This window comes from Alligator mississippiensis, chromosome 2 (genome assembly GCF_030867095.1).
Source record: "Alligator mississippiensis isolate rAllMis1 chromosome 2, rAllMis1, whole genome shotgun sequence".
NCBI classification, from domain to species: Eukaryota; Metazoa; Chordata; order Crocodylia; family Alligatoridae; genus Alligator; species Alligator mississippiensis.
The window spans coordinates 272959998-272973037 of NC_081825.1; the positions used below are offsets into that span (position 1 = coordinate 272959998).

The 13040-nt window shown below is 45.6% G+C and overlaps 1 protein-coding gene across 10 annotated transcripts in view; it reads right to left on the bottom strand.

The window, feature by feature from the left end:
* The window catches only part of EFCAB11 (EF-hand calcium binding domain 11), a 150457-nt gene that overhangs the window by 67395 nt on the left and 70022 nt on the right, over positions 1-13040 (bottom strand). Inside the window, exons 6-7 of one of the 10 annotated variants that reach the window (XM_059723167.1) lie at positions 12727-12755; positions 9955-10049 (exon numbers count right to left, since the gene is read on the bottom strand). The exons of 5 other annotated variants lie outside the window; for them this stretch is intronic. In XM_059723167.1, coding sequence (XP_059579150.1) covers positions 9970-10049; positions 12727-12755 — 109 coding nt within the window. In that variant the 3' untranslated portion in view covers positions 9955-9969. Of the gene's footprint in view, positions 1-9954; positions 10050-12726; positions 12829-13040 lie in introns of those variants that run through there. 4 more of the 10 variants (XM_059723170.1, XM_019481677.2, XM_059723168.1 and 1 more) reach the window with 4 other exon arrangements.

A 13040-nucleotide genomic window follows, 5' to 3' on the forward strand; every position in this document is an offset into this window, starting at 1 on the left:
AGCCACACCTGCCTGGGGCTTTGACTGACAGCTCTAATCCAGCTAATTACCTGGCTGGCTTCCTGATTGGCTGCTGAGAGTACAGCTATCCATTTAGTCCCACCTGTGAAAACAGACTCTAGGTCAACAGTAATGACCTAGCTTTGCTATGTCCCAGGCCCTTACAATAGGTAAGTTCAGCTTATGAAAAAGATGCTTAAGAGTAGAGGTACACTGATACATTGGTCCATGTTGTATCAGCACTGATAAAAGGAAAATGGACACTATTGGCAATCAGCTTTTTTTGGCTGATGTGGCCGATTCTGTTGCCGATAAATGCCACATACATGCACACAGCCACAGCACGCACACAGCCAGGAGTGCAGTCCAGCAGCTTGGAGAGCAGCATCCAGTTGTTAAGTCTGTGGGGGAGGGAAAGGGTATGGGTTGGGGTCAGATTTGAAGCCCCTGTGGTGAGGGAGGGAGTGGGGCTGAGAATGCGGTAGGGGCAGGCTCTGCACAGTCAGGGCATGGCGAGGTGTGGGATACAACTGTGGCTTGTCTGGGGACTGTGAAGAATGGCTCCCAGTGCTGTGCACACCCCTAGGGGTAGTATGGGGGGGCATGTATTACCCGAATCTGTGAATGGGCTGAGGGAGGGCTACCTCTACAGGTTGGAGCCAGAGGCTGCAACGAGCTCTCACTGGAGGCTGTGCTCAGGCTGGGCAGGATGCGGCATGTTGGGTGGCAGAAGCACTAGGAGGAGGGTCTATGGGGGGGGAGGCTACAGCCACCCTAAAATTTGCTGTAGCTGCCCCTCCCAGTGCTGCCACTGCCTGCCCCATGCTGCTTCAGCCAGCCTGGCCTAAGCACAGCTGCCTGCTCCAGCCTACAGAACGAGCCTGGTACAACCTCCAACTCCAGCCCACAGTGGCAGCCCACATTTGCCCCATACACAGATCCAGGGGGCACATACTCCCTATGCCTCCCCCAGGGGCGCACGCAGCAGTGGGAGCTGCCCTCCCCTCCCCACAGATGAGCCGCAGCTCCATCCCACGCCCCATCCTGCCCTGGCTGTGCAGCGCCCGCCCCTGTCCCAGCCTTAGCCCCACTCCCTCCTTCAACACAGGAACCTTGATCCGCCCCCCCTCCAGACAGACTTATCAGCCAGATGATGCTCTCCAAGCTGCCAGGCTGCATATTGGCAAGCGGATCAGTATTGGTCCATATGGCTGGTCAATAATTTACCATCAGTATTGGACTAAAAAATCTTTATCGGTGCACTCCTGCTTCAGAGGGGACTTGATAGCAGCTGTCAAATATCTGAAGTGCTGCCATAAAGAAGAGGGAAAATGCCTTTTCTCTTATTGCAGGGAGTAGAATGTGGAACAATGGCTTCAAGTGGCAGCAAAATAGGTTTAAACTGGATGTTAGGAAAAACTTCTTCACTGTTAGAACAGTGCAGCAGTAGAACAGATTGCCTAGGGACGTTGTTTGATCTCCATCATTGGAGACATTTCAGAAGAGAATGGACAACTGTTGGTCAGGGATGATATAGAAGTATCCACGTTTATGCTGTACTGTGGTTATTTCCCACGGTTCTAGGATTTGCTGGTTACCATGTGGGGCCAGGAAGGAATTTTTCCCTCCCCTCCTACTGTGTCAGAGTGGGGAGGCAGAGGTTTGGCCTTCCTCAGAAGCATTGGGGGGTTGACTGGGACTTAAACCCAGAGATTCCTAGCCCTTCTGCTCAGGGTCAGACTGATTGTCATGTTTGGGATCAGGAAGGAATTTTACCTTGTTGTCAGATTGGTATGGACTGGGGTTTTTTGCCTTCCTCTGTAGTTGGGAGGATGGAGGAGTTTGGCCCTTTTTCTTGGATATCAAGCATAGTTTTAACAACATGGGCACATCTACACATGCATTTATGCTGGTTTAAATTTACTGCACAGTAGTTTACTGCTCAGTAAGTGGGAACAGGCTGGTGTCTACACATGCAGGGATTAAAGCACATTAATGATGTGGACTAAAGTTAGTCCTAAATCAGTCCACACACAGTGTTACTGTGCAGTAAGGTATCTACATGTGAATTACTGCACAGTAACTAATTGGGTGAAAATTTGATACTTGCATGATACAGGTATCAAATTTACGCCCAAGTCGGTGTAAGTCACCATGTTTGCTGCCCTGTATGGGTGTGCATGTGTAGGCCTGCACCCATACTGCACAGTAATTTTGGTTACTGTGCAGTAAATGTGCACATGTAGACACCCCCCCCCACCCCCCACTTATAGCAGCAGATCATTGGTCACTGTGGTTCCCCTGCTTTACCTGTGGCAGATCAGGGTACCATGCCTTGTAGCTGTGTCAGGGTTGACTGTAGTTTCAGGAATAGGCTTGACAATGGATTTGTATGAGATGGTTTGAATGAGGATGACCTTGCCTCTGGCAGGGGATTGAACTAGATGACCTCTGGAGGTCTCTTCCAATCTTATTTTTCTATGATTCCATGAATTCTATTTTAGGAATACATTTTCAAGTTTGTTTGTTTGTATTTAGAAAGGTCCTAAAAATAAAAAAGTGTTTTTTCTGGTTAAGAAGAATGTTCCAGCGTTGTCTGAATATTATGTACTCCCTGAGGGATCCCTGTTTCACTCTTGTCAATATGCTACATAGCTGCTATGTAACAACCTGAAGGTTGTTACAAATTATAGTGGAGATGATTGGAAGGTGACATCAGAAACTTCATTTGCTTGGAAAATTTTGAAATAGCTTCAAGCACACAATATATCTGACTGCTGCAAGCAGCAACACAAAGCACGTGGCACTTCTAATAAAGATCTAAGTTCTTGTAGTCCAAATGGAGTCTCTCTTATTGCACAGAGTTCTGTGCACAAAACAGCTTTATCTGTTAAATCTCTAGCAGTGTCCTGTTCTGTTACACTCTTTCTGGCATGCTTTTTCATTCCTAAATTCCTGACAAAGTATGAGTGTTACTTTATTTACAGCGCTAGTACCGTATAAATATGTCTGATCCATATGAAATGCTTGTCTTCGTTATTTCAGTTGACATCACACTGGCCAAATGCTGATGTTACGGTTAACAACCTACTTGTTAGAAAGCACATTTCCAGACAAACAGTACAACTGAAGCAATTGATGACACTGCAACAAAGATCTAAAATTTGTTTGTAAAATCACTTCAAAACAAGCGAGAAACTTCCAAAGCAGATCACTTACGGAGCTCTGAAATTCTGTTCCAAGTACATTAGCACTGAAGGAATGGGAAGTGGACACTTCAGTGTTAGGACATATTCACGGGAGGATATTTGGTGTAAGATTTTAATTTGAAATTAAACTAGTATTTACTAATGACATTCTTAATTATTAATACAGAATAAATAGTCACCACTTACTATGGCATGTCACTTTTTACAAGAAATTAAGAGCAATATCTGAGATCTTTCTGGCTAGGATACATATTACACAATCTCTGTACACTCAGGTCTCTCTTTATGCAAATTCGTTTTATGCAAATTTGCTTATATACAATGACCTTATTTATACCAGAAATTTGCTTTGTGCGAGAAAAATCCGATCTTATGTCAAATCGGCCGGCAATGAGCTCCCTGCAGGCAGGCAGAGTTCCAGAGGAAGTGGAAGGAAAGCGGTGAGATGGGGGCACCATGCGCATGTACACTATATGCACGAGGCCCCAAGTAGCCTCAAGGGCAGCCAAGGGCAGCTCTGGTAGGTCAGTGGGGGGGATTGAGGCCCCTATAGGTAGGGAGCTGGGAAGGGCTAGGGCTACTGTCCAGCTGGGGGGTGCTTGGGGCCTGGGGCCACAGTGTGCAGCTGCAGGGCCCCAGCAGGGAGCAAGACAAACCCTCCAGTGGCTTGTCAGGGGAGTGGGAGGCCGGCTCTCTGCTGCCATGTACACTTCCCAAGAGGAAGGGGAGGACACACAGGCACAGTGGGCCCTGGCCCCAGCTCGGCTCCTCTCCCTGCCTGGTCCCACTGCCCCACATCCCGCTGCCCTGGCCATACGCCTCCTGTGGACACAGGAGGCAATTCCCCAGGGCAGCCGCCATTCCCTGCTGCTCTGCTTCCTTGTCCCGGGTGCTATGAGGTCCCTGCTGCACCAGGTCATGCCTGCTGGGCTGTGGAGGCTCGGGGGCAGGGAAGCAGGAAACAACAGGGCTGTGCAGAAAAGGTGCTCACCCCGTGCTGCCTTGGCAATGCGCCTGCTGCATGGGCTGCTGCTTGCAGTGCAGGGCACCTTCTCCAAGCTGCCCCGCTATTCCCTGCTTCCCTGCCCTGGGTGCATCCACAGCTTGGTGGGCATGACCTGGTGCAGCATGGAGCTCATAGCCTCTCTGCACAGCCCTGCTGTTCCCAGCTGCCCCAGGTCACACCCGCCAGGCTGGAGAGGCACCCTGGGAAGGGAAGCAGGGCAGAGCCAGGAGCAGTGAGCAGCCAATGTTCCCTGCTGCCCTGGTGACGCACCCCTTGTGTGTGCTGCTGCTTGAAGTGCGGAGCTTGCAGCCTCTCTGCGCAGCAGTTATTGTATTGTGTGATTATTGTTTGAGTTTGGCATGGTTGGGGGTGGGGGGGGCAGTAGAGTGAGGCCGGCATGTATCCCTATTAATTCCATGTAATAATAGATTTGCTTTATGCCAAGTTTGTGGGGTTTTTTAATGCAACCCTTGCATAAGAGAGACCCAAGTATAATATGTCTGACTATTTAGATACCTTAGCTTGCTCATTTGTGAAATGTTTCCTCACCTACCTGGTATGCTACCTATGTTAGCAGCCCAATAAAAGTGTTACACTAGTAAGAATATTTTGATGTAGCCCAAGGACAGCAGGGGAAATAAGCAAAAGGCTAAATATCTAATATTAAAGACTATAAAATTATTCTAATATAAAACTAGAATAAAAAGCAGGATGGCAAATAGCTTTGCAGTCTCTTACAATGGAATACATATTTGCTGGAACTGGACTGCTGTCACTACTATTTAGATTGTCATTTCTTGTCATTTAAGAAATGACATTAAGAGCATTATTCTCAAATATATACAATAGTTTATAGATGGTAAGAAATCTGTCTTAGCATGTGACCTTCTGAACTGTTCTGCAGAGCAGAATGAATTCGGGTCTTTTTTTTTCCAAAGACAAGAAGAGATAATTATTGTTGTGTTGCATATGATCCACCATATGATCATGCTGATATTGCTGTTAAATTTTGCTACAACAGCAAAAATCTAAAATTGATCTGGTTGTAGAGACATATCTCCTAGATTAAGGTTAGGTGGGACCACTGTTGTCATCTAGCTTTTTCTTCCTGCAAACCAGCCCAAAGAATTTCATTCAATGTTCTCCTGTGTTAAAGAGATTTTTTTCATGTTTCGCAAGTGAATGTTGGTCAATATATTAGTCAGCCTAGATTCAGATGAAACTGCCTTATTTTCAGCTATTTTTTAAAATAATTAGAATTGGATTCTAATTATGGGAAAAGGTAGTTGCATGTATCTGTAGAAAAGCAGTAATAGTTTAGAAAGCCAGTTTTCTAAAGCACTGTCTCAAGCAATTTATTAATTGGAAAATTTTGTAACTGATTATAAGCATTGTGTTGGTACCGCGGTTGTTACGGTCACTCCCTGGTGTTTAGTCTCGTGCTTCTTCCTCATTTGCCCACCACACTTTGATGGAAAAATAGATACTTGAAGAAAGAACCCCGAGCTTGGAAGGTAGTCTTCCCAGTAGGCCTTAAAGACGTGACCGGATTTTCTTCACAGGGCTCCTACCTCCCCATCACCCTGTCCTGACTGCACCTGATATATCCTGGGCTTTGGTATCACTCCGGGTATCACTTCATTCTTTCTTCTTCTAATGGGTCTTGTGGTCATGAGAGTCCCTCTGTCCTTTCCCTGTCCTGTTTCCCCAATCTTCAGTGGGATGGCATTCCTCTGCAGTCCCTTGGGCTAGAGCTGTTCTCTTCATAGTCCCCTGTACAAAATGAGCATATGTCAGCTGGCAGCAGACCCTTGCTAGCTGACCCTTTAAATCCTCAGGGTCCCAGCCTCTGTAGACTCCTTGCAGCTCTGGCAGCTGCCTGCTGCAGTCACTCTCTGCCATCTCCTGGGCAGGGTTGTTCGCTTTACAGCCCTCTGTACCAGTTAAGCAAGCGTTAGCTGACAGCTAACTTTTGCTAGCAGGCCCTTTAAATCCTCAGGGTCGCAGCCCCTGTAGCCTTCTCGCCACTCCAGCAGCTGCCTGCTGTGGTGTCTCTCTCCCTGGGTTCTCCCCACAGATGGAGGGGAGGGTGTGTGCCTTCTGCCCAGCCGCTCCTCCCTCTGGCTTCACTTGCTCTCATGTGCACAGGGGAAGCCCTCCCCCAGCTCAGTGTTTCTCTTGGACCTCTCCTCTCTCCATGGCAAGTACTTGTGTCTCCAGAGTTACTCTGCTTGCCAATCCAAACTTGCTCCTGAATTTGTGGTTGGCCCTTACTCTGGGGGCAATCTGTCTCCTATCTCTGTTTCCTTTTTACCTTCTGGCTCCTCCCTCAAAAGCCAATCCACCCTGCCCTGCTCACACATGCAGCCCTGCCATAGTCCAGATAGTACTTCATTGGGAGCACCTGGGCTCCCAGTGCTTGGAGCTGTCCTACTTCTTCCCCCCACCCTGGTCTGGCCACAAGTTTTTTTTCCTTTGCTCCCACTAGTATATCCCCTTTTCTCCCCATAATAGGCACCATATCAGGTGCCCTGTTACACCCATATAAATAAGCTAAGCTCAATTTTCTGTTCTTAGGGTACTTCCATACTGCCTTACGCTACAAAGTATGCTTCACAGAAGTACTTCCTTGTGAAATGTAGGGCTTGCTTACATCTGAGATGGTTTTGACAGGTCCTTATTCTGACTTGCAACCTAACCCAACAGGTGAAACTCATGTCAATTGTCAAGGGATCCATCAACACTAGACTAACAGAACGCAAGCTTCTGAAGGCCAGCCAACATGGCTTTGTGGCTGGCAAGTCTTGCCTGATCAACCTCATCTCCTTTTACGACGAGGTGACATGAGCCCTGGACAAGGGAGATGACGTGAATGTCATATACCTGGATTTCAAGAAAGCTTTTCACCTCGTTCCCCACGATGTCTTCATGGCTAAGCCGGGGAACTGTGACCATGATCATCTTATGGTCCAATGGCTAGGTAACTGGCTATGGGGTTGGACCCAAGTTGACGGGAACAAATCAACGTGGTGCAGGGTGACCAACAGAGTCCCTCAGGACTCAGTACTTGGGCCAGTATTCTTTAACATCTTCATTAACAAACTGGAGTCAGGAGTCAGATGTGAACTGGCAAAGTTCATGGATGACACCAAATTATGGGGGAGGATAGCCTGTCCTGCTGTGTGACCAGGGATACAGGCCGACTTGGACATGCTCTCAAGGTGGGCTGACCAAAATCACGTGGCCTTCAATGTTGAGAAGTCTAAGGTGCTGCACCTCAGTAGGAAGAACCCTCAACACACTTGCAAACTCGGCAGTGCTACACTCGCTAGCACCACGACCGAAAGAGACTTGGGGGTCCTGATTGACCACAAGATGAATATGAGTCACCAATGTGATGCTGTGGCTGGCAAAGCAAATCAAACTCTGGAGTGCATCTACCGATGTATCTCAAGCAAAGCCAGGGATGTCATCCTCCTGCTTTATTCAGCCTTGATGAAACTACAGCTGGAGTACTGCATCCAGTTTTGGGCCCCCCACTTCAGGAGGGATGTGGAAAAGCTTGAAAGAGTCCAGAGGAGAGCCACTCATATGATCCAAGGCCTGGAAGGCAGGCCGTACAAGAAGAGGTTGAGAGATTTGGGACTTTTCAGTCTGGAAAAGAGAAGGCTCAGGGGGCACTTGGTAGCATCCTACAATTATATAAGAAGGGTACATCAGGGCTTGGGAGCAAGAAGCACCATGCAACTTAAAGGAAGAAAGATTAATGTTAAATGTGCAACTGAAGTGTATTTAAAATATATATAAATTTGCATTTATAAAAGGTAACTAACCAGAAAAGCTCTACTTTTCTGCACCATGTTTCAATGGCAAACAATACAATTACATTCTCCTTAGGGACACTTACTGGCGGACCGTGCCAAAAGGGGGAGGCGGGACCAAAGTGGTATGCTCATGGACTGAAGCAGCGCACTCATGAAGTGCTACTCCTTAGAGGGAACACTGCCTGGGAGAACAGATGTTCACCAGATAACAAGGGATAACAAGGTCTAACAGCCATAAACTCTAGGAAGGCCAATTTTAGACTAGACATACATAAGAAAAAAGTTCTTTATGGTGTGAGTATTGCCTTTGTTGTTGTGTGTTCCTTGGGAAGGACCAAGATTTGGGTTCCTTATTGTTGTGCAGCTCCCTCCACCCCACTGCTTCCCTATCTGCACGAGACAGACAGACAGACAGATAGACACATGCACACACAGAGCCAGGCTGCTGGGCCACCGGACAAAGTCTGACCCAACAATGCCCGGGGCCAGCCGTATCCTCTGTGCTTCCCCAGGGAGCCAGCCCACGGGCTGCAGCATGGCCGGCTGAGGCCCCAGCCCATCAGTCCAACCACCCACCCACTCCACACAGCTAAGGCCCTAAGCTGCCAGGACCATTCAGGACATCTAAACCATTATCCCCAGAGAGGCTGGGAGAGCACACAATGGCGCATCCCTGCCACAGTCCCTCCACCCTGGTGCCAAGGCAGCAGGTGTAGTGGGCATCAAGGAGTGTTTTCCCCCAGGAAAGCAAACCAGACTGGCTCTGGACTGACAGTGCTGCATATGCATAACACCCCACTGAGTTCAGGGCACTGATCTGGGGTCAGGCCAGTGCAGCATGGGAGGGGAGAGCTGGGCTGGAGCCAGGGGAGTCTGTCCTTGCACCCTGGAGGGACTGAGGCAGTACACCAGAGCCTCCTCATGGGCTCCTGGGGCATGACCCCCACCCAGACCCCGGCCCCAGGGAACAAATCCCACCCACACTCTAAGCTGCAATGCACAGAGGCATGGGGGACCAGGGGACTTGCCCATGACCATGCAGGATGGTAATGGTAGAGCTGGGGCCACTGATCTGGGATCCCAGGAAGAGAGTGGAACAGCCCCAGGCTGCATCGTCTCATGAGCAGCAGCCATGTGGCTCTGCCCAGCGTCTCTGAAAGCTCAGGTCCAGAGAAGGGAAGCTTGTTTCTTCCAAACACAATGTCCAGGGGCCAGATCACCTCAGATCCAGCTCCCAGCACTCCCTGGTTCTCTGGAGGGGCCAGATCTGGATCTCCGGAGTGCCCAAGCTGCTCAAAACCTTGAAACCATGCCCTTGCCTCAGCCTCACAGCTGTGAGCCCAGAGGCTCTGGGACTGGAACTGACCAAATAAGCTCAGGAATAAGGTTCCTGGGCTCTGGGCAGGTTCAGCTGGGAGGCTGCAAACAGCTGTGCTGGGCTCCGGAGCCTAGTTATCAGCTGTGTATGGGTGTGTGCATGTGTGCCTCAGAGCGAATGGTGGGGGAGGGGCCTGAGGCAGCGCAACCCCTGTCTCTCCCCGGCTCCCAGCACAGAGCTGATAACTGGGCTCTGGAGCCCAGCAGCTGTTTGTAGCCAGCTTGGGCTCTGGGCAGCTTCAGCAAGCAGTGGGCAGGCTGCAAACAGCTGTGCCGGGCTCTACAGCTCAGGCATCAGCTCCATGCTGACGGCAACTGCACATTCACTTCCGGGCAGACAGCAGGGCAGCACAGCTGGGAGCAGCCCAGGCTCCATGGCTGGCAGCAGCTACCCAGAGCCGTGGCTGGCTGTGGCGTGCTGAGCAAAATGGCTTTGTGTGCCATTGGATCCAAACTCAGCAGTTTGGATCCAAAGAATTCATATGAGAGTCATACGAGTGTTTATAAACAATTTACAATTAAAAATTCACAAATTTACCATATTTTCAAGGCCTCATCCTGTCCTCGCTGAAGTTAAAGTAAAATTTGCCACTGTTTTCTTTGGGCACGGGACACTGTCCATCATGTGATAGACTGAAGAAGAAAATGTTAATTACTTTGATTAACACATTAAACAGAATAAACTATAAATGCTAGAAAAATTATTAAAGCTATCAAAAAGTGATATTCCCAAAGCTATTAAAGATCTGGCACAATCACAGATGACTCTAAGAAAGAAACTACAAGTATACCCAGCCAACATATACAAAGCATATATTCCTAGAATCAGGTGGCAGAAAGTTACTAATCAAGATATTCGCATAATAAGCATCCATCTGTATAAAACACCATATGGCAAACCAAACTGTAGTTTCACTAGACATACACTCCAACAGAAACACTAGTTGGCTGTATCATCAGATAACTAACAAGAAAAAAATGATGATAAATATCGGAGTTGCACAAGTGATGGTTATTTTTTTGATGTAAACAAGAGCAATGGCCTGCACCAGCATGTTTTACCATAGAAAAATACCTACAACTTGCAACAAAACACACAATACTGAGATCCAGATTTGAGAAAAAGAGGAAACAGTGGGCATTCAAAATGATTACTTAATAAAAAAAATACATTTAAAATTTTTCGTATGGCATTACTTTAAATACAAGTAACTATGTTAACCATTGCAAAATGATGAATCTATTCTTGGCATTTAACAATGATTTTCAAAGAACCACAAGAACAAAAATCATCATTTAAATCTATTCTGAGGTAACAGAAAGTAATTAAAAACTAATTAAGTGTTTAAATATAGCAGTCCAGTCTAGACAAATGGAAGAGGATGATGGACAAATTGGACCACCAGTTTAAGGAAAGGAAATTCCTGCATTACCAAAAAAATAGCAACATTTCTTTTGACTTTTCTGACCACAACATGACTGCATAAACTTTGTATCAGTTCATCTCTAAAATTTAGAGAATTTTGCTCCACCAGAAATGAGAGCTCATTGATTTTTTTTTAACAATAAATAGTTAATTCCAGCAGAAGCACTTTATTGATAAGGATGTTAGAAACATTGTGAAATAACATGTTTAGAGAGCTTTAAGCCAAGACCTGATTTCAGCCATCACAAAAGTAGCTTTTTTAGGAAGGTTTTAAAATGGATTATCCTATTGTTAAAGTATATAAAAGGCATTGCTTAACTTCTTAGAAATTCATGGGGACGGGGGGAAGCAATGGCAAGCAATGAAAGAAATAGATCAAGTGTGTCTTACTGTTGAAGGGCTCTTCTTGTGGAGTGGCCCTCTGCCAAAACAGAGAGAATGCTGGATGGCTCCAATGATGTGCCTCAGAAGGGAAGAATATGTAAATTTCTCTCTTTAGGCACTGGCCTCTAGCTATTTAGAACCAGTTCAACAGCTAAGCTCCCAGATAATGGTTTCAAAATTGGAAAAACTCATAGTAAAGAAATTAGGTTTAAAAAAACAGAAAAAGGTGTTCTGAATTGGCAGAGGGTTGCTTCATAAGAAGACCCATTAACAGGGAAAACAAAATTGTTCTCTTCTCAATGACTGAACCTCTAATCTTGAGAGATCTGAGAAGAAAACAGCAAGAACTGGAACAGAAAGGGAAGAGAGGAAGAAACTAGGCCAAATGATTGGAAACTACACAGTAAAACATAATGAATGTTTTTCGTTCATTCAGGCTACACAGAAAGGATCCAACAGGACCCTGCATCAAAAGTGAACATTTGAAAAAACTGCATCATTATTTTTCAGTGCCTGGTAAATGGGAACTTTTGATACGAGCTTTACCAATTCTTTTATAAGGTGCTCTACTCTTCTCTTCCTCTACCACTGCTAAGGTCCTACAGGGTGAGCCTGGATTACGTTAGGAGATTTTTAAAAAATAAATTGACTCTTTGGAGATTGCTGGATTATTACTTTTTCTATCCAGGTTCTGCAGAAGCCTAGGCCATAACCAAAGAATTAGAATATGCTTTCTAAATAGAACTGGATGACATGAGAGAATACAAAATTTGATGAAAGTGTGATGGTTTAGAGCAGCAGACTGAAAGAATTAACATGTAATTGATATGAAATGAAAGAACGAATAATTTTCTTTACATTTATATTTGGGGTGCTTTATGAAACTCTTATCATATAAGGAAAGAAATGAAAACAGAGTTCCTTGAAGGAAAGAATACTTTGCCTGCAGACCTTTCATGCAGAAATAATTATCACATCTAATGTAACCGATAATACCAAGCAATTGTATATCTATGGATGTGAGTTTACTTTTATTAAAATAAACAAACAAACCTGATAATAATGGGGGGGGGGAATCTTTTCCAAACTTCAGAAAGTAGCCTTCATGAATGCAAATGGGACCAAACTAAGAGCATGTCTAAACAATTTACACCTCCAGGCAGTGATGGCATCAAATATACCATGCTGCTCATAACTGATGGCCCAATACATTTGAAGGTATAGATGAAATGAGAGAAAATGCCCTTTTAGCCAGTCAAATAGAGAGCTTCAAATGCAGGTAACTCAGGAACTTATAGCCAGGAAGAAATGTAGTTAGGCCAGAGAAATGCAGCAACAAACTGTAGCAGGCTGGATGCAAGTTATTATGGTTATAGTGACAGAAGATGGAAGGTTTTCGACTGAAATGATAGGAGGCAGGAGGAAATCATTACTGAGAAAAACTACCTCAGTTTATTGAAACATAAAGAATTGAATCGATGACTTAGAAAATAAACTCACCCACAGGAGTGTCATGTTGATTTGAATTTCTGTAGATGTAGAGTAAGGGCAGATGAAAATAATATTAACTGATTCTGTGAATATAACACTTGGTTCAGAAATCTGGAATGATATTGATTTACATCAATAGATATAAATCAAACGTCAACTGAAATATACAGATTACTAGTTCAAAGGATAAACATATGTTACTTCTGTCATCTGATTTGCTGTGTAATTTCTTCTTTATTTTTAAATGAATCAACGTAAAAGAACTTATATTCTTGTGGCCTTGCAATCAATTAAAAAAATACATTATAAAAGTCATTACAAAA